At 54.5% G+C, this 23534-nt stretch overlaps 1 protein-coding gene across 7 annotated transcripts; it reads right to left on the bottom strand.

Moving 5' to 3' along the window:
• Positions 1-362: 362 nt before the first annotated feature.
• On the bottom strand, positions 363-22887 carry TMC8 (transmembrane channel like 8). Of its 7 annotated transcripts, none has more exons than XM_049859269.1 (19): positions 22724-22887; positions 22423-22571; positions 21934-22083; positions 21554-21636; positions 20907-21043; positions 20478-20625; positions 19338-19508; positions 17192-17331; positions 14580-14703; positions 14112-14209; positions 13739-13922; positions 13480-13610; positions 13215-13373; positions 12675-12753; positions 11078-12309; positions 7948-10666; positions 7607-7711; positions 7169-7201; positions 363-415 (listed from the first exon to the last, which is right to left on the bottom strand). In XM_049859269.1, exons 1-15 carry the CDS (start codon positions 22885-22887, stop codon positions 12031-12033), a joined length of 2196 nt encoding a protein of 731 aa, XP_049715226.1. In that variant the 3' UTR covers positions 363-415; positions 7169-7201; positions 7607-7711; positions 7948-10666; positions 11078-12030. The 7 variants fall into 7 exon arrangements, with proteins under 7 accessions (XP_049715226.1, XP_049715227.1, XP_049715223.1 ...); XM_049859270.1 differs by having other exon boundaries at positions 7948-8020; XM_049859266.1 differs by having other exon boundaries at positions 7948-12309.
• Positions 22888-23534: the final 647 nt, after the last annotated feature.

Raw genomic sequence — 23534 nt, 5'->3', positions numbered from 1 at the left:
TAAGCCCGACCCCCAGGGTCCCAGGAATCCCACCTCCAGAAGCTCCAGGTTTACCTGCCAGCTGCTGCTGCCAGGTGCCCACTCCCCCTGTGGTACCCCCACCACCCACACTCACTGGTGCACAGCCGCCTGTCTATCTGCAGCCTGTCACTGGTGGCCATCTGGCTGGATGTGATGTCCACGTGGCAGGAGTAGCTGAGCAGTTCTGAACTGGATTCCAGTGTGATGTTGATGGTGAAGGAGGCTGGGTCACTGGTATTCACCACCTTCTCGGCCACTGTTGTGCCCTGACTATCCCAGAGGTGGTAGGTGATTGGTCGGGGCATCTGTGTTGTGTTGCATGTTATGAGAACTCGGCAGCCATTGGGGAAAAGCTCCACGACTTTGTAGTTAATTAAAATGCTGGAGTTGTCTCCTGGGAAGTGAAAGTGTCCGAGGGGAAAAAAAGACCAACATTATTTAATAAGCACCTTAAGGAAACGCTGAACGGAATTACCACATGACCCAGCAATTCCACTCCTGGCTATAGCCCCAAAAGAATCAAGGACAGGGACTCAGACACTTGTACCTGCATGTTCATAGCAGCACTGTTCACGAAAGCCAAAAGGTGGGAACAACCCACATGTCCCTCAACAGACAATGGAGAAACACAATGCCGTCCATCCATACAGTGAAATATTTATTATTCAGCTATAAAAAGGTATGAAGTTCTGATACATGCTTCAGTGTAGATGGACCTTGAGAACACTATGCTGAGTGAAATAAGCCAGACACAAACGACCAATATTGTATGATCCCACTTATGTGAAATATCCAGAACATGTAAGTCCATAGAGACAAAGTAGATGAGTGGTTGCCAGGGGCTGGTGGGAGCGGGGACGGGAGAGAGACTGCTAATGTGTGTGGGGTTTCTCCTTGGGGCCATGAAGATGTTTTGGAACCAGGTGGAGGTGGTAGTGGCATGGCATCGTGAAGATACTAAATGCCACTGAATTGTTCCTTTTAAAATTGCTCATTTTTTGTTATATGAATTGTACCTCAATCATTAAAAAAAAAAAAAAAGCTGAGGAAGGGTCTTAGGCTCCTTCTGCCCAGAATATTTAACTATGAAAATGAAGTAAAAATACATGATGTGGGTGGGAAGCATGGAGGCGGTTGAAGCCCATGCTGGGAGAGGTGAGACACTCGGTTCAATTTCTAGATTCAGCAGCTTGGCCAACTAAGGTGCCAGAGCACAGGCCCTGTGCTTTTCTGGCCTGTTCCAGATGGTAGCTTATGTGCTGCATCGCTGTGATGCTGGAAGCTTTGCTACCAGTATTTCAAATACCAGCAGAGTCACTCAGATTTCAGCAGACCTTCCAGACTAAGACTAGGAAGAAAGGCCTGGTGATCTAGCGCCACGAATTAGCCAATGAAACCCTATGGATCACCACAGAATGCTGTCTGATATAGTGCTGGAAGACAAGCCCCCAAAGGCTGGAAAACAAAAACCCGTCGCCATCTAGTTGATTCCAACTCATAGAGATCCTATAGGACAGAGTAGAACTGCCCCATAGAGTTCCCAAGGCTGTAATCTTTAGGGAAACACACTGCCACATCTTTCTACCATGGAGCGACTGATGGGTTCAGACTTGTAGGCAGCCAAGCTCTTTAACCACTGCATTATCATTGCTCAGTCCTGCACCATCTTCACTCTCGTTGGTGTCTCACTTATCTTGTTGTCGTTAGGTGTCATCGAGTCGGTTCCAACTCATAGCGACCCTGTGTACCACAGAACAACACACTGCCTGGTTCTGCACCATGCTCACAATCATTGCTACACTTGAGCCCATTGTTGCAGCCACTGTGTCAATCTATCTCGTTGAAGGTCTTCCTCTTTTCCACTGACCTGTATTTACCAAGCGTGATGTCCTTCTCCAGGGACTGATTCCTCCTGACATGACCAAAGTGGAGCTGAAGAGCTTAGTAACATTTCCCCAAGCAGAGCAGAGGCCAGGCCAAGGGGCCGAGGGGCAGAGGGCCAGAGAGAGACCTTCCTGCAGACATGGCTGAGAAGAGGCACCCCACTCTGCCAGGAAGCCTCCTGCCCAAAGACACTTGGCTCTCTCTTGCTACGGGGCTCAGCTCCCCACTGTCTTGCACTGGTCTCCTGGTTCTGCTGCTGCCGTTTCTCTGCCTTGGCTTCTCGCCGTCTTGTGTTGTCTCCTCTGTTACAGTTCTCTCTGTGTGTCTCCTGGTTCTAGGAGGTTCCCAGCACAGGGACCCCGGTTCGGTTCCAAAGGATGCGCTCCGCTCCTGTCTCTTCGGCTCTTCTGGGTGGTATGGAGGTCCCTATCTCTGCTTGCTTCTCTCTCCTTTTCTCTCTTGTAAGATAAAAGGTGTGACTCAAGCAAGGGTGTGACTTGAATAAAGGGTCAGGATGGTGACTGGGGTCCAGGTGGTAACTGGGGTAAGAGTGGAGACTTGAGTCATACCCTCTAGTAAGGTGGTGACTCAGCAAGATAGGTCCCACCCTAATCTTGCCTCATTAACATAACAGAAAACTCACTCCCAAATGGGGCCTTAACCATGAGCCTGTTGTTGTTAGGTGTCCTCAAGTCCTTCAGGGACTGGTCGCTCCTGATAACATGTCCAAAGTATGTGAGACCAAGTCTCGCCATTCTTGTTTCTAAGGAGCACTCTGGCTGTACTTCTTCCAAGACAGATTTGTTTGTTCTTCTGGCAGTCCATGGTACATTCAATACTCTTCACCGACTCCATAATTCGAAGGCATCAGTTCTTCCTTGGTCTTCCTTATTCATTGTCCAGCTTTCACATGCATGTGAGGTGATTGAAAACACTGTTTGCTTGGGTCACGCGCACCTTAGTCTTCAGGGTGACATCTTTGCTTTTGAACACTTTAAAGAGATCTTTTGCAACAGATTTGCTCAATCCAATACATCATTTGATTTCTTGACTGCTGCTTCCATGGGTGTTGATTGTGGATCCAAGTAAAATGAAATATTTGACAGCTTCAATCTTTTCTAAGTTTATCATGATGTGGCTTAATTGGTGCAGTTGTGAGTTTTGTTTTCTTTATGTTGAGGCCTAATATATACTGAAGGCTGTAGTCTTTGATCTTCATCAGTAAGTCCTTCAAGTCCTCTTTGCTTTCAGCAAGCAAGGTTGTGTCATCTGCATATCGCACAGAAGCCAGAATCTACGACATTTTACAAAATGGAGGATGACCACACAATACTGGGAATCATAGCCTAACCAACTTGACACATATTTTGGGGGGACACAATTCAATCCAGTTGGTATGCTAGAGACTTTTTTTGCACCACTGTGTATTTCGAGTGCCTGAAGCATACCAATGATTATGAAGATGGCACAGGACTGGGCAACATTTCGTTCTTTTATATGTGGGATCACCATGATTTGGAGTTGAGTTGATGGCATCTAACAACAATAAGACTACCAGCACCAGCCCTCTAGAATCAGGATTTCTTCCCTGCCCAGGGCTGCATGAACACCAACAACTATTTTCTCGTCTGTTCCTCTTTCTAAACTTCCTGACAAGCCGTTTTTTTTTTTTCTGAATACATTCCTTTTCTCTTTGAAACAGGTTTTCATGCAAAGTCTTTGATTTGAAGAAAATAAAGCTATATCTAGAATTAGAGTTACTCTTTGGGGCACCATTTTGTAGGCTGCTACCAAGAATTCAGTAAATGCTGCTCTCAGGGCCCAGAGCCTTTCACTCCTTCTGGTCCCAAGAGAATCTTTTGGGCAGAATCCTGCCTCCATGTGGGGGAAATGGAGGCCCAGGGACAAGGTGTGATTATATATATATATGTTTTTTTTTTAATTCCTTTGAGAAGGGAAGTGACCTTGACTTATAAAAAATGGAAAGAAAAAAATGATGCCTTCATTTCCATTTCAATGGCCATTAATAGAAACTTGATTTGCATGAGCACACACTCATTTTTTAAATGCACTGAGCCTGGGGAATTTACTTTTCATTTTAACAAGATTTGTGCAGTTTGCTGCTTTTGAATACTGAGTTTATGGATCTAAACCAAAACCCAAAAACAAACCCATTGCCATTGAGTTGATTCTGACTCACAGTGACCCCATAGGACAGAGTAGAACTGCCCCATAGAGCTTCTAAGGCTATAGTCTTTACAGAAGCAGACAGCCACATTCTCCTCCCATGGGGCAGCTGGTGGGTTCAGCCACTGACCTTGCAGTTAACAGCCAAGTGCTGAACCACTGCGCCACCAGGGCTCCTATTTATGGATCTAGCCCACTAATAAAGGGTAGTCTTTAGTCAATTTAAAATTCATCAGCTGTGTGGGAACATTTGATGATGGGGATGGCACGTTCGAAATTTGAAAAGTGAGGACAAGGCTACCCCCAGGACTGGAAACTGAGCAGAGCCCAAGGGTGGGTTGAGCAGGTGAGCGGGGGGGCAACTGGAGTTGTGCTGCTAAAGAAAGAAAGCAGCAGCTTGGGGTCCGTCCTCAGGCTGCAGACAATAGAGCTGCTGCCCAGCCCTTCGGGATCCCCCATACCACTCCACAGACTTATCTCTGCGATAGCCAGAAGCTTGGAAATCCCCGAGTCCCAAACCTGGAGATCCTGTTCATTAGACCCCATTTAGGGTCTAAGGATCTGATTTTGAACAAGCAACCCAGCCCATCCCTCGAAGTGGTTCTTGTGAAATGGTCTAGAGCTCCCTCTGAGAAGTGCCAGACTGGTCCTAGGAGTGAGTGGAAGACAACCCATCCGGGTTCCTTTGCTCTCTCTCAAGGGAGTACCAAATTAGCTGCTGTGGCGTCGATTCCGACTCATGGCAACCCCACCTGTGTCAGAGTAAAACTGTGCTCCATAGAGTTTTCGATGGCTGAATTTTCAGAAGTAGATTGCCAGGACCTTCTTCCGAGTTGGAATCAACTCGATAGCAATTAGGTTTTGTTTTTTTTCTAGTTTGTCAGGCCAACAACCTTGGAGTCATCTTCAACTACTCTCTTTTGCATCCTATCTACCAACAAATGCTGCTGGCCTGGTCTCCAGAACACAAATATATCTGCACTGCTTCTCCCTGCCTCTCCGGCCATCACCCACTCTCTCCTCCCAGATCCTGGCAATAGCCTAACAAGTCTCCAGGCTTCCATGTTTCATCCCCATCTGGTCTCTTCTCAACACAGCAGCCAAAATGGCCCCGCCAATGACTTCTTGGGGTGTCTCACCCCCATCCCGGGCCCCCTACAGTCAACCCTGTGCCCTGCCCCCCCCCCACCCTTACCCATCACTCCCTTCCCCCTTGCTTTCTGTGCTCAGGCCAACATGGCAGGCTTGCCCTGCTCTGTCACCTCCTTCGAATCCTTGTTCCATGTCCCCTCTCAGCAATGACTTCCCAAACTTCACCCTACCTACCCATTCCCCCCGGGCTCCCTCCTCTCTCACCTGCTGATTTTTCTCTATAACCTATCAGTCTGTTGCTTGACATCCACTCCAACGACTACACATGTGCAGTGTAGAGCTGTGCTCCGCACGGTTGGTTTTTAAGCCTATGGTTAAGCACTTGGCTGCTAACCAAAGGTCAGTGGTTCGAGCTCACCAGCCATGGGAGAAAGATGTGGCAAGATTGCAGCCTTGGAAACCCCGTGGGGCAGTTCTACGCTGTCCTGTAAAGTCGCTATGGGTCTGAGTTGACTTGATCTCTAATGGTTCTGCTTTCTTTTGGTTTTCAAAAGATCATCGGCCCTTTCTTCAGGTGGGTTCAAACCACCAACCTTTGGTTAGGAGTAGAGTGCAAACTGGTGTCGCCACTCAGGGACCCGGTTAACACAGTGTAGAATGCACTTATTTTATTATGGCTTGCCACCCGTCCCCAGCCCCACTAGAATGTAAGCTACTTGAGGACAGGGACCTTGCTTTGTTTCGGTAACTCATGTATCCTGGGTGCCTAGAACAGTGCCAGGCACAAAACAGGGGCTCAGCGAATACTCGTTGAATGAATGAATGATTTATCAGTAGGTCTCAGGGGAGTTTAGTTAGCAGGACTGGGGGTCAAGAGTCTGAGCAAGGGTTGGGGGCCTGGAGCAGGAGGCTGGACTGCCCTGCCCAGGTACTTCCCCAGACCCAGGCCTGCAGAGCAGCGACACCAACAGCGTGTTTATTTTTAAATGCGAATGAGGAAATGATAGTCCAGGCTGTACCTCATTCAAGTGAAACCACGTCACCACTGCCGGATCCCCGCCCTTCAGCGGAATAGAAGGGGAAGCTGGGCTCTGGGGTCGGCCTCCAGGGGCAGTGGTCTGGCTGGGACGAGACAGGGAGGAGGGGGTCGTGGAGAGGAGGAGGGGACCGGTCACCGTCACCTGGACGGACACCAGGGCTAGAGACGGGGGCGGGGGGAGTAGGTGAGGGTAGAAACCGAGGGTTTGGGGACCTTGTCCGGCGCCCCCGCCTCTCGATGCCCACTCCCTCAGGAGGCTCGTGGAGAGTGAGACCCGGGCGCCCTCTTGCGGCCTCTAAGAGAGCAGCCTCGTGTTTGCAAGGCCCCTGGAAGAGCCTCGACTTCCCCCTTCCCCCACTGCCCTGCTCCTTGCCTGAGCATCCCCGGGACCTCCTGAGCCAAAGTGTCCCACCAAAACCCCTCAGCCCTCTCCGAGGGTCACACCCACACCCGGCAGGGCTGATCAGGGGCCTGCAGGAGGAGCGGTTGGGACACACCTAACCAGGATACACCCCCACCTCCCCCCATTGGAAGTCAAGGGCTTTCCCTTTTGCGTTCCTTGGCAATCCCCATACTGACCCGCTCCGTCTACAGATCTCCATTCCCTCCAGGGCCCCGCAGGGGTTGAGGCCAGTTCTAGAATTGTCCCACTGTCCACCACCAACAGGAAACCTGGTGGTGTAGTGGTTAAGTGCCATGGCTGCTAACCAAAGGGTTAGCAGTTCGAATCCACCAGAAGCTCCTTGGAAACTCTATGGGGCAGCTCTACCCTGTCCTATAGGGTCGCTATGAGTTGGAATTGACTTGACAGCAATGTTTTTTTGTTTTTTTTTTTGACAGGAGTCCTCTTGGACCTCCTCCCCAGTCAAGACCCCTACATGGGGGGCTCCAACACCGGGTCCCCAGCTGGGGGCACGTCTCCCTCCAGACTTCTGGTCTACTCACCGTTCTCCAGATCCTTGGAGAAGCCTCTGGAGGCTGTAAAAGAGAGCAGGTTGGTAAGCAGAGCCTCCTTGCCGTGGAGGGGGAGGCTGAAGACAGCCTAGAGAGCCTCCTGCACAGGGCAGAGGGAGAAGTAAGGCCCCAGGACCCAACAAGCACCTGCATTTGCAGAAGCTCTCAAGCCTCAGGACGTTTGGTCTTTGAGGCAATAGCATACCAGCGAGTGACTGGTCTGAAACTCCTGCCCACATCTTTCCTTAGCTGGCCCATGTTCCCAGGGGGTGCCCATGCCTTCAGCGCCCACTCTCCTATACTCCCCAGCACCCCCTGCCCTAAGCCCACCTCCTCAGAGCCCTGGCAGTGGAGCTGCCCCCTCCAGGATGACCCCAGGAGCCTTACCCAGCAAAGCCCAGCTGTGCAGCAGCAACAGGAGCCTCATACCTCTGCTGGTGTGAGCCCTCCGCCCAGGCTCCAACAAGCTTCCTCACCCTTGGCCACTTCCCTGCTGGGGCTCATGGGGTGCTCCTTGCCAAGTGGGTGCCTGCACTGGGGAGATAGCCCAGTGGCCCAGGCAGACCCAGAGCAAAGCACCCTGCCCCCACACATCCTCAGCACCCTCTTTCAAGCCCTCACCCCCTCCCTGAGAAGTGGAGGGAGCCTGGGCCTTGGAGTCAAACCAGGATTGAAAGTCAGCTATCACTGCTGAGCTGAGGGACCCCAGGCTCCTGTGGCAGGTAGATGTCCCCATCCGAAATCTCAGAACTGTGACTAGGGTAGCTTACCTGGCGAGGGGCAGTTGAGGTTGCAGTTGAATTGAGGTTGCTGATCAGGTGGCCTTGATATGGGGAGAATGTCCTGGAAGATTCTCATTAAACAGTTAATACACACCTTGTTTTGTGACATTGGCTGGCAACCCCACAATGTGTCAACACTCTCCCTAGTTTCCCTGTTTCCATTTGTCCAGTTTTTCTGCCCCTTCCTACGAATACGCATGTTATTGTTGCCCCTATAGACCTGTCTAATCTTTGGCTAAAAGGTGAACCTCAGGAGTGACTTCAGTACTGAGTTAAAAGTGTGTCTGGGGGCCATACTCTTGGGGTACTATGAGGTTTTCAATGGCTGATTTTTCAGAAATAAATTGCCAGGCCTTTTTTCCAAGGCGTCTCTGGGTGGACTTGAACCTCCAACCTTTTGGTTAGTAGCTGAGTATCTTAACTGTACCACCCAAGGGTTCTTACATAGCTCCCAGGGGGAATGGGTCAGGGATCTGGATAGAGAAGAGGAAGGCCAGGCAGCCCCTGCTCAGCTTATGTTGGGGAATGGGTGGGGGGATCCGGTCAGAGAAGCAGAAGGCCAGGCAGCCTCTGCCAGTTCTTGGTGGTTTCTTCTTGATCACCTGCTGGGTGGCTGGCACTGGGTTCAGTCCTTGGATTAAACCTTAGAGGGGAGGCCCTGGTCACCTGAGTATGTCAAGGGATGGCAGGCAGGTGTTGTGCTCAAGCACTGTTCCTGAGGAGCTCAGAGCGGGGGCCCTTCCCCATGCCCATGGAGTGTGGGTCATTCCCGGGGACCTGGGCCCCAGGCCCCCACCAGCCTAGGCCAAAAGGAGACCAAGCCACATCATAGCCCATGTCACAGCCTTTGTGGCAGCCTGCAGCAGAGCTAACTGGGTCTGAGGAGAAGGGTGGAAGAGAATGGGGCCCCCCAGAGCCCGGAAACCTCAGAGAGTGCAAGAGCCATGTGGCAGAGCTCCAGACCAGGGCTGAACCCTCAGGGTGGGGAGCTCAGAGTACCTGGAGCAGAGAACAGAGGAAGCAGGTGAGACTGGGACCCGCCAACCCCACAGTGGGCCTTGGCATCTGCCTGCCCAAAGCTGGGTGTCCGAGCAGCCTGGCTCCTTACCCACACCCAGTCTAGGCCGATGCACCAGCCAGCCCTCTCTGGCAATGCTCAGTTACTCTGTGCAGGAAACGGTCATTTGGGCCTTCTCTAGGGATGGCCCCACCCCACAGGTAACCATCTGTGTCCCATGGGAGCTGCCTTCTCCCTGCAGAACCTGTCTGTCTTGGCCAACCCCATCGCCACCCCTGACAGATCCAGGGATGGACACTGACCAGGAAGGCCAATTCCAGCCCTGCCCCAGGACTCTCCTTGGTCCTTCTCAGGGCGATTGGCTGAGGCCTGTGAGATCTGGGTGCAGTGGGAAGCTGGTCTGAGAGGGTGACCTGCCCACCAGGGAGCAATGGGAAGGACTATGGTGAGAAGCTGGGTCCCCATGTGGTGTCCAGTAGATCCTGCTTCCAATACCATGTCTGTCGGCCACCAAGAAGTCTCCTCGCTCCCCAGAGACATGAGTCAGCTTCTGTCACAGCCACCCACAGTGATGACTCCCATCCCTGGGAACAGACCCTGGGTCCCAAAGGCCCACCTACTTCTCTGCTTGTAATTTCTCCCATTTGGGGAGCATCTCAGTGTTCCAGTGCTGCTATAACAGAAACACCGCAAGGGGGTGGATTTAACAAAAATCTTTTCTCACAATTTAGGAGGCTAGAAGTCCAAATTCAGGGCATCTGCTCCCGCATCTGCTGAAAGTTGGGTGTGGGGGGGGAATTCAGGGCTGAAGGGGGATCATGAGGCATTGAGGGGTTGTATGGGGGTGGCTGTCCCCCAGGTGATGCTGATACTGAAGGTCCAGAGACCACACTTTGGCCCCAAGCTGCTAATTAACAGCACATCACTTTCATCTGGCCAGGCTCGTGGCCCTCTGCTGACTGAGGGCAGAACTCCATCTGTTTCCCCCCCTCACTGCCTCATTAGCCCCTGGAACAGGGCCTGGTGTTTAGCATCACTTAATGTATTTGTTCATTGACTGTTGCTGAGTGAGAGGCAAGGCCAGTGAATGACTGGAGGGGCTGAGGGGGCTGTCGTGACTGACCAGATGAAGAAGCACCCAGCCCGAGGATGGCAGGCAGAGCTGCCCTTTACCCACGTTGGGACCCTTAGGGCTGTCCAAGCTCGTCCCGGGGTTCTTCCTCACCTCCCTGCTGATGGTTCTCTAACCAGCACTTCTCCGCCCAGCTGCCTGGGAGAGTCACCTGGAGCTTTAGAACATCTGGGTGCCTGGCTACACCCGATTACATTAGCATCTCTGGGGTGGGGACAGCTTTTATCAGCTTTTGGGTGCTCTCCAAGTATGGCAACCACAGGTTTAAAGCCACAGCAGCCTCGGTGACTGGAGGCTCAGAGATCGCAGAGCTGGGCCTTGAGGGTGCTGCCCTCTGCCACCTACACTCCCTGTTTCCCACAATGCAGGTCTGTGCACTGTGATGGTCCTCAGAGTGGGCCCCATCACCCCACCGTCCCTGGAGGTCAGCTTGACCAGCAGTCACAGGGTGGAGGGGGAGGATGGGAGAGAGTCCTGTGGAAGGCATGGCCGGACCTCTGTTTTGGTGTCCTTTGTTGAGGCAGGGTGGTCCTTGCAGAAGAATCCTGACAGAGAGGCTGACAGGGGCATGTGAAGGTGGGAGTGGGCAGAGGGGGGCACTTGCCACCTGGCCCAAGTCCAAGGGGGCACCAGATAAGGTGCAGAATGACATTCTGAGGTGTCACAAATATGAAAGGTGCATGACTGAGGCAGCTGGGCAAGTGGGGGGAAGGTGTTTCTGCTGACCTGTTGCTATCAACATCTATTCATCTTGAATTGGGGGAGGGGTGCTGCAACATAGAGACTGCCCCTGGCTCCAGTAAGGCCATGGGGTCAGGAGTGGCCTCGGAGACCCTCAGAGGCACAGGATGGCTCTGAGGAGAGTGTCTGGGTCCCAACCCCAGCCCTGTCCTTTCTGACTCTAGGCCCATTAGCTAACCTCTGAGGGGCCAGTTTTCTCATATGTAAAGAAGGAATCCACCACCCACCTGTCAGTTTGACATCCTGTGGTGGCTTGTTTGTTGTTATGATGCTGGAAGCTATGCTACCAGATTTCAAACACCAGTAGGATCCCCCATGGTAGACAGGTTTCAGCAGAGCTTCTAGACTCAGATAGATTAGGAAGAAAGGCCTGGTGATCAGCTTCAAAAAATTCACCGAGATTGTCCAATGTAGTGCTGAAGACGAGCCCCCTAGGTTGGAAGTCATTCGACATACACAGTGGCTGCAGGCTTGGACTCAAGCCTACCAACCGTCATGAAGATGGTGCAGAACTGGGCGATATTTCCTTGTGTTGTACACAGGGCCACCACGAGTCTGAGCCGACTCAATGGCAGCTAACAAGAATAACAGAAGGCTGTGGGAGAATTAAACGAGATGATATACATAAAACACTTGGAATGCACAGCAAGCCCTCAACACAGGTGTACCCCTTCCACAGGTGTGGGTTCTTGTGAGTTGCCTTGGCGTTGATTCCGACTCATGGTGACCCCAGGTGTGCAGAATAAAACGGCTCTGTAGGGTTTTCTAGGCCATGACCTTTGGGAAGCAGATCCCCAGAGCTGTCTTCTGGGGGGCCTGTGGGTGGGTTCACACCACCAGCCTTTCCACACTTAACCGCTTGTGCCATTCGGGGACATTTTCCACAGATGGAGGTCTCACTCTTTTACAACGGCCTTCCATTGGTAAACAACTTCTGAGTGAGTACTCTCAATAGATGTATATTTATAAAATGATTCCATGAGTAACTATATCAATACATTATGTACATTATAAAACATTCACAGAAAAATAGTTTTCAAGGAATGAGATGAAAACATAAACACAAGTGCCTATTATTTTCTTCCTGCTGCTCCTGGGTGTGTGCACTTCCCTTGGGGGACCCCATCCCAGGCCTGGGAGGCTGCGGGCGGGGCGATGGTCCCCAGCGGGGACAGGGGTGCTATTGCTCCGCGGCGCTGGGGAAGCGGAATCTGCAGGGGGGAGCCGGGGCGTCGCGCGTTCCGGAGCAGGGGGAGCGCGGCCCGGCGGGATGCCCGAGGGAGGGTCCGGGCAGGGGGGACCTGGGGCCCGGGGTGCCTGGGCACGGGAATCCAGGGCAGAAGGACCGCGGGGGCGAAGCCCCGGAGTGAGGGGACTCAGGTCCCGGAGACTTGTTCGGGCCCAGCTCTGGCAGCACCCGCAACAGGTCCTCCACCAGGTGCCACTTCTCCTTGACTTGCTGCAAGAGGAGCGAATCGCGCGTTGCGAGCTCCGCCTGCGCCTACCCGCCGGCAACGGGACCGAGGCCCGCCCCCGGCGGAGGCCCCGCCCCTCCCTGAGGCCACACCCCCCAGGGGCCCGCCGCGGCCCGGGCCAAGCTCATCGAGATCACGCCCCCGGCCCGAGGCCCCGCCCCGCCAGATCCCACCCCTAGCCAGAGGCCACGCCCAATGCACCGCCTCTGACAGAGGCCACGCCCCGACCAGACCACGCCCATCACAGTCCGGCTCCCAGGCCGAGGGCACTTCCCGTCCGGCCTCGCCTCCAGCCCGAGATCGCGCTCCCACCAGAAGTCCTTCCCCGCCCGAGGCCCCGCCCACTCACCCTCACCAGCTGCTTCCGGAGACCCTGGATGGCACTGGCGTTGGCCCGGGACTGGGAGACGCACACGGTCAGGACAAGGCTTGGGGCAGACGGGGGAACGAAGGTCACACGTCGGAGCACAGGCGTCTTCCTTGACCTCCTCCCCCACACACTGATTCCTAAAACTCGGCCGGGGGTCTGCTCTCTGCATCCACTTGTCTGGACAGAACCCTCATTTCCTTTCTCCCAGGGCCCCCAGCTTACCCCCTCTCAGCAGGGCGCAGGAGTAACGCCACAGCTGTGGCTTGTGAGCGGGCTGCGGCTGAAGCTGTGCCTCCCCGGGGGTCGTGGAGCCCTCACTGCGTCCCGGAAGGGGGACCTCTTGATGGCCCAGGGCACAGGGGGAACCCGGCTCTCTAGACTCTGGCCTCCCTTGGTTTCCCTTGTCTAGCTCCCGGGTGCCCTGAGACTGGCTGGGGGTGCCCAGACCTACACCTCCTCCCCCCCGAAGGAGGCCCCCTTTCCCAGGAAGCCCCCTTTCTCCTGTTCCCTGGCGGGCACCTGAGCAGGATGAGGAGAGGGAAGCTGAAGGCGTGGGAGCCGAGGTAGTGGAGGGCGCGCTGGCCGGGCAGTGGGAGGCGGAGGACCACCAACTCCGGGACCACCTGCCAGGGGGCCGAGTAGTTGGCAAAGAGGCCGCAGTCCCAGGAGGAGTGGACGCTGGGGAGAGGCCGCGGAGGGAGGGGGCGTCAGGGCTGAGGCTTGGCCCCTCCCACCATCCTCCTGGCCCCTCCCACCAACCTCCTGGCCCCTCCCAGCCCCTCACCTGCTGACCACATAGCCCAGGGGCACCGCTGCCAGAAGCAGGCCCAGGAGGAGGACCAGCTGGAAGAAGAAGATGGAGCTGGAGGCTCGGAAGAGCCGCGGGGACGCCCGGGAGTTTCTCAAGAGGGTGTACTGGGGAGACACAGAGGAATCCGGGAAGTGGAGTTAGAAAGCGGCAGAAACAGCTCTGCCTGACTCCGGAGCTCAAGACGCAAGCCACGCTCCCTCCCAGACTCCGCTGCCCTATCCCAAAAGTTCACCTTCTTGATGTAGAAGGTGAGGAAGATGAAGACGCTGTTGAGCAGGGGCAGCAGGGGGCAGTAAAAGAGGCCCATCCAGGTGACTGTCTGCCCCGCCACGATGTCCAGCACGTTCTTGGGCACCAGGAACTCCTCTCGGTCCAGCCAGGCCCAGAACTTGCCTGAGAACCTCTCCACCAGCAGCCTGGGGGAGGGGAGTGTCCAGGTAACTACCCCCACCAGGCATGGTGGACTACGTCCTGTTACCATTGCCCATCCCACACCCACTCACATGACATGTGTGTGGACTGGCTCACCCTTGGCTGTGGCCACTGGGCACCCCCACACAGGCCCACATCACCCCGTCCCCGCTGTGGTGTCCCTCATGTTTCACCTGCGAGGCAGGGTGACCAGGAAGGCGAAGGCCACCGTGAGGAGGAAGTTGAAGATGCTCAGCTTGTATAGTTCCTCCCCCACCGAGTTCTCCCAGCACTGGGGTGCAGAAGGCGGGAAGGGAGGGAAGCAGTTACCGCCCATTGTCCCCCAGCCTCCCCTCCCCTCACCCACCCGGTGGAGGGCCTTCCGGGAGTCTGATGTGATTTCTAATTTAAAACAGAGTCTTGGGGATGGGATGAGAGCAGGGAAACCCTCTGCAGCCAGGACTGCGCATCCACAGATCCTAGTGTGATGTGGACAGCGCCCCCTGGAGGTGTGTCGCTGATGGGAGCGGTTCTGCCCAGGGCTCCCATAGGCGGGACCGGAGAGGGACCGGAGGCTAAGGGGCAGGGACAAGGCTTTGCATGGTTTGAGGTGGGGATCTGCGTAGAAGGATGGGGGGGCGCCCGGTGGAGCTGCCAGCCACCTGGTAGTCACAGGCGTTGTAGCTGTGGGACTCACAGCTGGTCGTGTTTCTGCCGATGCACAGCACGGTCTGGCCTAGGGAGAACAAGAACATCCCCAGGCTGGCCAGCTTCAGCACCACACACCTGGAGGTGGGATGGTGTCAGGGAGGGGACCCAGGTAGGCAGAGGAGGCACAGGTGGGCTCCCAGGATATAGGTGGGGCTGATACGGGGTGAGATCAGTGTCATCTCCTGGGCCTAAACCTTTTCCAACCTCTTCCTTCCCTGGCAGTGTTTCCCAAAGTTTGTTCCCCAGAACCCCAGTCTCTAGATGATTCATGCGAAAAGGGTTCTGTTTTTAAATCAGTTTGGGAAACACTGAATAGTCCAGCCATCCTCCCCCACACCCACCTTAGAGACTCACACACATACCTGAGACCTTTCAGTAGAGAAAGGTCACAGCCTTGAAAACTCTACAGAGCAGTTCTACTCTGTCATGGGGCTGCCAGGAGTTGGAATTGACTCCATGGCAACAAACAATGACAACAGCTATGTAGAAGGAGTCCCTGGGTGGTGGAAATGGTTAAGCACTGAGCTACTAACCAAAAGGCTGGAGGTTCCAACACACCCAGCAGCACTGCGGAAGAAAGGCCTGGCAATCTGCTTCCAAAAGATCATAGCCTTGAAAATCCTATGGAGCAATTCTACTTTGATCACATGAGGTCACCATGAGTCAGAATCCACTTGATGGCAACTAACAACAAGCAGTAAGGAAACATGCTAAACGTTAACTATCCTTCTTGAACATGAGAGCTTCTTTTCCTCTACCACCTATTAAAATCTGGCCCACTCACACTCAGAGAATACATAGCTGGACCCAGAAGTATGATGGTCTAACCCAAGACGGGAGTTTTGGATTTTGGACGTGGAGTTGATTTAAGAGTTCTGCTGTGATACAATGGGGTGAATGTTTTACGGTTAGCAAGGACATGAATTTTTGGGGGCCAAAGTGTGGAATGTTAGGCATTGACTTGCATCTCCCCAAAATGTGTATCAATTTGCCTAGGCCATGAGTCCCACTATTGTGTGATTGTCCACCATTTTGTCATCTGATGTGACTGTCCTATGCACTGTAAATCCTACCTCTATGATGTTAACGAGGCAGGACTAGAGGCAGTTGTGTTAATGGGGCAGGACTCAGTCTACAGGATTAGGTTGTCTCTTGAGTCAATCTCTTTTTGAGATATAAAAAAGAGAAGCCAGCAGAGAGACAGGGAGACCTCAAACCACCAAGAAAGTAGTGCCAGGAGCAGAGTTCATCCTTTGGACCTGAGATCCCTATGCTCAGAGGCTCCTAGACCAGGGGAAGGTTGATGACAGGGACCTTCCTCCAGAGTCTAGAGAGAGAGGAAGCCTTCCCCTGGAGCTGGTGCCCTGAATTCCGACTTCTAGCCTACTAGACTGTGAAAGGATAAATTTGTTTGTTAAAGCCATCCACTTGCAGTATTTCTCTTATGGCAGCACTAGACGACTAAGACACCGTAGCGTGCATGTTGTATGTAGGTGTGGCTGTTTCTCTTGGGGCAGCACTGGACAACTAAGACACCCTAGCATACATGTTGGATGTAGGTGTGGGCGTTTCCATACTCATGGGCTGGGACCAGTGGCTCTTAGGTTGAGGGAGACTGGGAGGCAGAGTGGGTGGGGCTTATTTTTTATCTGGCATCCTTTTGAACATTTTGAAAGTTTTACAGTGTGCATGCATTATTACCTATCCAAAACATATAGTTTAAAGCCAAGTAAAGTCAAGCCAAAGCTGGAGGGAAGTAGAGCAGCTCAGGAAGCAGAAGGCAGAACAGGCAGAGCCGAGGTGGGGGGTGGCAGGAGGAGAGAGAAGCTTGGGTGGAGCTCGGGGGCCGTATGTGAGGATTTAGGGAGAGGCGAGAAGGGGCAAAGGGGAGCTGAGTGCTGAGATGGAGACGGAGACGGAGACGGAGCCCTGGACCCAGCAGGCATCGGGAGGCCCTAGGGCTTTGGAGCAGACCCACGTGGTTTCCGGCTCTGGCTCTGCTCTGTCCTGGCTGTGAGTCCTGGCTGTGAGTCCCATGTTGCAGAACAGTGGCCTGCACCTCTGAATGGCCAGGGCTTGGTCCCGACTGGTGACAGTCTGGAGGTACCAGCTGCCGTTGAGTTGACTCCCACTAACGGCACCCCCGTGTGTGTCAGAGCGGAACTGCGCTCCACAGCATCCTCAAGGCTGTGAACTCGCAGCAGCAGCCTTTCTTCTAATGAGCAGCTGGGTTGGTCGGAACCACCAAGCTTTTGGTTGATAGCTGAGTGCTTAACAGTTTGCCCCACTCAGGACCCCTCTTTGAAGTTAGGGGGCTGAGAAACGTGAGACGTGGGGCCCCTCCTCTGAGGCAAGTCCACCCAGAAGAGTCAGCCCACCTTCCCTCTGGCCTGGTGGTGAATGAGAGGAGTCTCCCAGTTTGGGGACCCTTGGTTCCAGGCAATAATCCGGACAGGACCATGGACACATGGATACAGACTCCTCACATGCCCCTGGCCCTTTCCCCTCCCCGCCTCCCTCAACACGCACTGTCCACTTGTCACCCCCCAAGGGTGTCACTCACCAGATGAGGGTGAGGTTGACCTCAGTGTTGGGAGGATAATGCTCCAGCTGGACCAGGAAGACGAACAGCAGGGGGCCCAGGAAGTTGACCAGGGCAATGACGCCAGGGGGCAGGTACTGGAGCAGGAGAAACAGAGACTCCTGCAGAAAGCGGGGAAGAGGGAAGGTGAGACTGGGTATGTGAGTGTGTGTATGTGACTGTGAGTGACCATGGACATGAGTGTGTGAATGTGTGTGACTATCGATATGAGTGTGAATGAGTGACTATGGATAAGTGTGATGGTGAATATGAGTGTGTGACAATATATATGAGTGTGAATGAGTAATTGTGAGCGTGACTCTATATGAGAGGGTGTGAACGAGTAATTGTGTGTGACTAAGTATGAATATGTGAGTGTGAATGAGTGTGAGACTATATGACTGCAAGTGAGTGAATGTCAGTCTGTGACCATATGAGTGTGTGAGTGATTGTGTGACTGAGTGTGTGACTGTATATGTGTGAGCATGAGCGAGTGTGTCACTTTATAAGTGTGTGAGTGTATAAGTGTGAGTGTGTAACTGTATGAGACTATATTTGAGTATCTATTAATGTTTGTGATTGTGAGAGTGTATGAGTGTGAATGAGGGAATGTGAGAGTATGTGACTGTATATGAGTGTGTATGAGTGAGCATGAGAGTGTGACTGAGGCTGTGAGTGTGTGACTGTACATGAGTGTGTATGAGTGAGCATGAGAGTGTGACTGAGGCTGTGAGTGTGGGACTGTGTATGAGTGTGTATGAGTGAGCATGAGAGTGTGACTGAGGCTGTGAGTGTGGGACTGTACATGAGTGTGTATGAGTGAGCATGAGAGTGACTGAGGCTGTGAGTGTGGGACTGTGTATGAGTGTGTATGAGTGAGCATGAGAGTGTGACTGAGGCTATGAGTGTGTATGAGTGAGCATGAGAGTGTGACTGAGGCTGTGAGTGTGGGACTGTGTATGAGTGTGTATGAGTGAGCATGAGAGTGTGACTGAGGCTGTGAGTGTGGGACTGTACATGAGTGTGTATGAGTGAGCACGAGAGTGTGACTGAGGCTGTGAGTGTGGGACTGTACATGAGTGTGTATGAGTGAGCATGAGAGTGTGACTGAGGCTGTGAGTGTGGGACTGTACATGAGTGTGTATGAGAGCATGAGAGTGTGACTGAGGCTGTGAGTGTGTGTACATGAGTGTGTATGAGTGAGCATGAGAGTGTGACTGAGGCTGTGAGTGTGGGACTGTACATGAGTGTGTATGAGTGAGCATGAGAGTGTGACTGAGGCTGTGAGTGTGGGACTGTACATGAGTGTGTATGAGTGAGCATGAGAGTGTGACTGAGGCTGTGAGTGTGGGACTGTACATGAGTGTGTATGAGTGAGCATGAGAGTGTGACTGAGGCTGTGAGTGTGTGTACATGAGTGTGTATGAGTGAGCATGAGAGTGTGACTGAGGCTGTGAGTGTGGGACTGTGTATGAGTGAGCATGAGAGTGTGACTGAGGCTGTGAGTGTGGGACTGTACATGAGTGCGTATGAGTGAGCATGAGAGTGTGACTGAGGCTATGAGTGTGGGACTGTGTATGAGTGTATGAGTGAGCATGAGAGTGTGACTGAGGCTGTGTGTGACTGTACATGAGTGTGTATGAGTGAGCATGAGAGTGTGACTGAGGCTGTGAGTGTGGGACTGTACATGAGTGTGTATGAGTGAGCATGAGAGTGTGACTGAGGCTGTGAGTGTGGGACTGTACATGAGTGCGTATGAGTGAGCATGAGAGTGTGACTGAGGCTGCGAGTGTGGGACTGTACATGAGTGCACATCAGTGATTATCAGTGTGACTGTATGAGACTGAGTGTGAGATTGTGTAACCGTATGGGTGCGTGTGAGTGTGAAGGAGCGATGGGGCTCCTGTCAGTTCCTCCATCTCCTGTGATTCCCAAAATCTAGAGTCTAACTCTGGGTGGGCCTGGGGCCCTGCCGCCCAGAGACTACTCCTAGTGGCAGCCCAGCAGCCTGGCTGGTGGGACTTGGTCATGACCTTGGGCAGATTGCTTTAACCACGGCTCTGTAAATGGGGATACTTCAGTTCCCCCAGGGGTGTGGCTGCATTCAGTGAACATCAGTGGCCGGCACCTCTTTGTTGTCCTGTGAGTACTTGGTGGCCCAGAAGATGGCGCTGATGGCCCCCACCACCAGAAGCCCCATGAGAAGGTTGACCCGCAGGTAGGTGAGCAGGCGGCAGGCCCTCTGGGCCTGGGTCTGCTGCTGCACCTGCCGGAAACGGCGCTCCTCTTCCAGCTCCACCTGTTGGGGGTGGGGGAGCAGAGGGTGGGGTTAGGTCCAGACAGGGGAAGGCACTGCCACGCAGACCCAGGCCCAGACCAGTGTGGGTGGGAGCTGGGATGGTAGGGTCTGGGCAAGGTTGGGGTGACCAGAGAGGGACGGGAAGAGGAGTGGTGGTCAGATTACCTAGACCCCCCACCTTTCAACCGTGCAGGTGAGAGCTCACATCCAACACAGGTACAGCCGCCTGCTGTGCAGTAACACCCTGTGTGCACACACCTACATCCACTGACACGCTCCCACGTGTGGTCCTGCATGCTCACATTCACTCTCACACAGACCCACTCAAGCACTCACACAGCCACACGCTCATACACATGATCACATACGCTGGCTCATTCGCACTCACACACTCATATCCACAGTCATGCTCACATTCATTTATACTCATACACTCACGCTCATATACAGTCACACATTCACACTCATACACTCACACTCATATACACTCACACGCTTATATACAGTTGTATACTCACACTCACACTCATGTACACTCACACACTCATACATAGTCACATACTCGTGCTCACTCATCCACACTCACACATATAGTCACATATGCTCACTCATTCACACACACACATATACGTAGTCACACACATGCACAGTCACACATATTTGTATACTCACACATGCTCTCATTCACACAAATACTCTCACAATCCCTCATTTATACTCACACATGCACACTCACAGTCATACACACTCACTTATCCACACTCATTTGCTCACACTCACTTATTCACTCACACATTCTCACACACCCACATCACTCATTCACACACAGACATACTTATTGGCTCATACCCACTCACTTATTCACTCACACTGTCATTCACACTTACACCCACAATCACTCATTCACACACAGACACACTCATGCTCTTACACTCACTTGCTCACACACAGTCTTGACCTCACACACACCTTGAACTCATTGCTGATCTCTTGCTTCTTGATGGTGGCAGCCTCCTGCACGTGGATGCAGAAGTCCCAGGAGGAGAAGACCTTAGCACTGAGAAGCATCCTGTGGTCCCGGCCCAGGAATGGCTTCTGCGGCAGCCCCTTCACCATCCTGGAGGGGGTAGAAGCCAGGGGCCTGCTGGGGATGGGCACCCCCACCCTCCAGCCTTGGTTCTGGGCTCTGGGGTGGGAAGGGCCCTGGCAGCCCAGGGTGCAGGCCTTAGCTGCTCCTGAAGTCAGCAGGTGGAGACACAGAATTCAGGCCTCCGAGCTACTGATGAACAGGGCCAGAGGCCTTCCTGCCAACCAGGATGTGCCATGCCAAGGAAGGAAGGGATGACCAGGGAAGACACCCCACCCCAGAAAGAGTGGAGGCACAGGCTCTGCCCTCACCGCTGCAGTGTCCCACAGAAGCAGAGGAGCAGGCAGGCCAGTGGGCTGAGCAGGTAGGCCAGGCGGATGCTGTACGCGGAGCTGCTCTCAGGCCCCACCCGGTATGCACCATAAAAGAGATAGGTGTTGTCGAAGGCCTGGGGACATTGGGGGGTGACAACTGGACGTGAGCCACGTGCAGTCTCTGTTCTCAGGGCTTTCTGTGTATTAACTCACTATCTCTCACTGTAATTCATCAGGTAGGCAGTAAGAGTATTCCCATTTTACAGAGTGTGTTCAGAGAGGTTAGGCAACTTGCCCAAGGTCACACAGCTTTGAGGAATAGAGTCAGTACTCAAACCCAGGGGCCTATACCGGTAACCACTCTACTGCTTCCAGGGATGAGGGTGGGGCTGGGCTAATCCCAGAGAGCTGGACACTTTCTCCCTCTTGTCCCTTGTGACCTCCATCCCACCTGGGCGCTGAGAGCCACTGGACATGTTGCCTCACCTCTCTCTGACCCCATCGCTGGCCTTCCTCACTAGAAGCTGAGATATCCCTGCAGGGGTGGGTGGTTTCTTGACTGGGCTCCCCTGAGGCCAGTTCCCCAGGTCTCCCAGCCCACCGCCCCACACCCCAGGGCCATGGCCAGGTCAGGCCCCACTCACCCTGCCAGTTAAGATGTTCCAGAGTTGATTGTGGAGCCTCTGCTGGCCGGTCTGGGGCTGGTAGCCATCGGGGCACCGGAGGGCTGTGAGGAGGGAGAGGGGGCCATAAAAAGGCATAGGTGAAGCTCTGCTCTCACCAACTCCATAACCCCCACCCCTGGAGGCCTGAGCAGGGGCCCTGAGGCTGTCAGGAGGTGTGCCCTGAACAAGGTGGGTCTGTGAGAGTCCTAGGGCAGGGCACAGGAGGATGCCCAGAGTAGGGACATGGTGTCCAGGCTGCCCCAGTTCTGAGTCCTAAGCCAGCCCCAGTGGTGCAGCTGGGCTCCAGGGAACTCTCCCCTTTCTGGGGGCACCTGTGGGTCACAGGGCAAGGGACTCACTCAGGCTCAGGGTGGGCGCTGGCTCAGGGGAGTGGAACCAGATCAGGGGTAGCAGTACGAAGCTGGCTATCAGCAGGACCGTCAACAGGTTGAGCAGCAGCAGGAAGCGCAGGAAGGTGAAGTAGGACTGGATTCCAGTGCCAAAGAGGCCTATAGGAAGACAGCAAGGTGGTCAGGAAGGTAGAGAGCCAGGGCCCAGGCTGACCAACCCAGCGGTGTGGGCGACCAGCCTTACAAGGGTGGGGGAGGCTGCAGAAGCCTGGACTTGATGGCCCCCGAGCAGTACCGCTGACAGCCACCAGAGGCGCTACCTTCCAACCAGGTTTGCGGGCCTGGCTGGCCGGAGGGGCGGGGCGGGGCGGGGCGGGGCGGTGGGTTGGTAGGAGGGAGGGGGCAATGGGGCAGGCAGGATGATGCCCTCCTCCCGGCTCAGGGCTGGACGTGGAGACTCCAGCGAGGGGAGGAGGGCTTCCGGGGGGCGGGTCCTACCCCCGATCTCGTAAAGAGCCCCCTTCCAGAGCCCGCAGCCGCCGATCAGCCGCCGCGCTGTCTCTCTGAGGCGCCGTCCCGCAGTTTGTCTTCGGCGCTGCCACCGCTCCCAGCACGAAGGCTGCACCCCCTCGGGCTCCCGCAGCTGCCTGCCATTGGGGTGGTGATGGAGCGCTTTGAGTCACTCACCCACAGTGCCCGCCAGGACGCGCAGAGCAGCGCCCACGGGCTCCGGGATCTCTCCATGCCCCAGGTGCTTCCTCGGGGTGTCCCCACCCTCCGCCCTAGCGCGGGCACCCACCGGATGACCCGCTTGTCCACCATGGCGTAGGGCAGCGTGCGCACCGGCGCCCTGGAGGTGCACAGCCTCTCCATCTCCTGCTCCCACAGCTCCTCTGCCCCGGGCTCCCCGGGCTCTGGCTCCCCGGGGGGCAGCCCCGACGCCACCGACCACTGACGCAGCATCTCTGCGCCACGGCTAAGGCTGGGGCGTCCCGCTCCTACTCTCTGCCAGTGACGGAGTGCGGGGTGCCGGGTGGGTGAGCCTCGAGGTCTTGGCCCTGGGGTGACCAGAAACGAAGAGAAATCAATCTGCTCAGTCCCACTCTACCTCGCAAAGCTACACGCCGCGCCTCAGTTTCCCCATCTGTGAAATGGGGAGAAAGGCCCAGCAGACAGGGAAAGACGGGAGTCACAGGCAAAACCAAGGCCAGGTGTGGCCATGGGGGGCTCCAAGGCCTGCTCCCCTTTCCACTAGCTACCTGTGGCTGCAGGTCTGCCAGGTCACCCTTAGGGGACAGACAATTCCCCCTCGTCTCCAGGCGCTGATTCGCCCTTTGGGAAGACAGTTTTGTCCCAAAACTCACAGCTCCTGGGGTGTGCAGCCTAGAGACCCCTGGTTCGGGATGTGCCGGGCCCACCTTCTGTCTTCCGTCTATGGTTCAGTCCGACAGGCCAGGATCAGCCTGGGTCCCCTCATGGGCCCCAGATGAAGGGATGTCGCCAAGGCTCCATCCATAGGAAGGGATCGAGGGGCCCCTCCCCAACAGTTCCGCCATCCTCAATTCTCCCTTCCGCTTCCTCCCTCGTTTTTGCCCTCCATTCTGCACCCA

Source organism: Elephas maximus, chromosome 19, assembly GCF_024166365.1.
Source record: "Elephas maximus indicus isolate mEleMax1 chromosome 19, mEleMax1 primary haplotype, whole genome shotgun sequence".
In the NCBI taxonomy this organism is placed as follows: domain Eukaryota; kingdom Metazoa; phylum Chordata; class Mammalia; order Proboscidea; family Elephantidae; genus Elephas; species Elephas maximus.
This window is presented reverse-complemented; position numbering and strand designations above follow the sequence as displayed.

What these genes read in the sequence shown, in the direction of transcription:
- TMC8 (XM_049859266.1), bottom strand. Translation starts at nt 22,887, where the DNA reads ATGCTGCGTCAGTGGTCGGTGGCGTCGGGGCTGCCCCCCGGGGAGCCA. An exon ending in GTGGACAAGCGGGTCATCCG is followed by an intron (nt 22,572 to 22,723) that starts GTGGGTGCCCGC and finishes CCCCAATGGCAG; the next exon opens with GCAGCTGCGGGAGCCCGAGG. An exon ending in GTCAACCTCACCCTCATCTG is followed by an intron (nt 14,704 to 17,191) that starts GTGAGTGACACC and finishes TCCCACCTCCAG; the next exon opens with GTGTGTGGTGCTGAAGCTGG.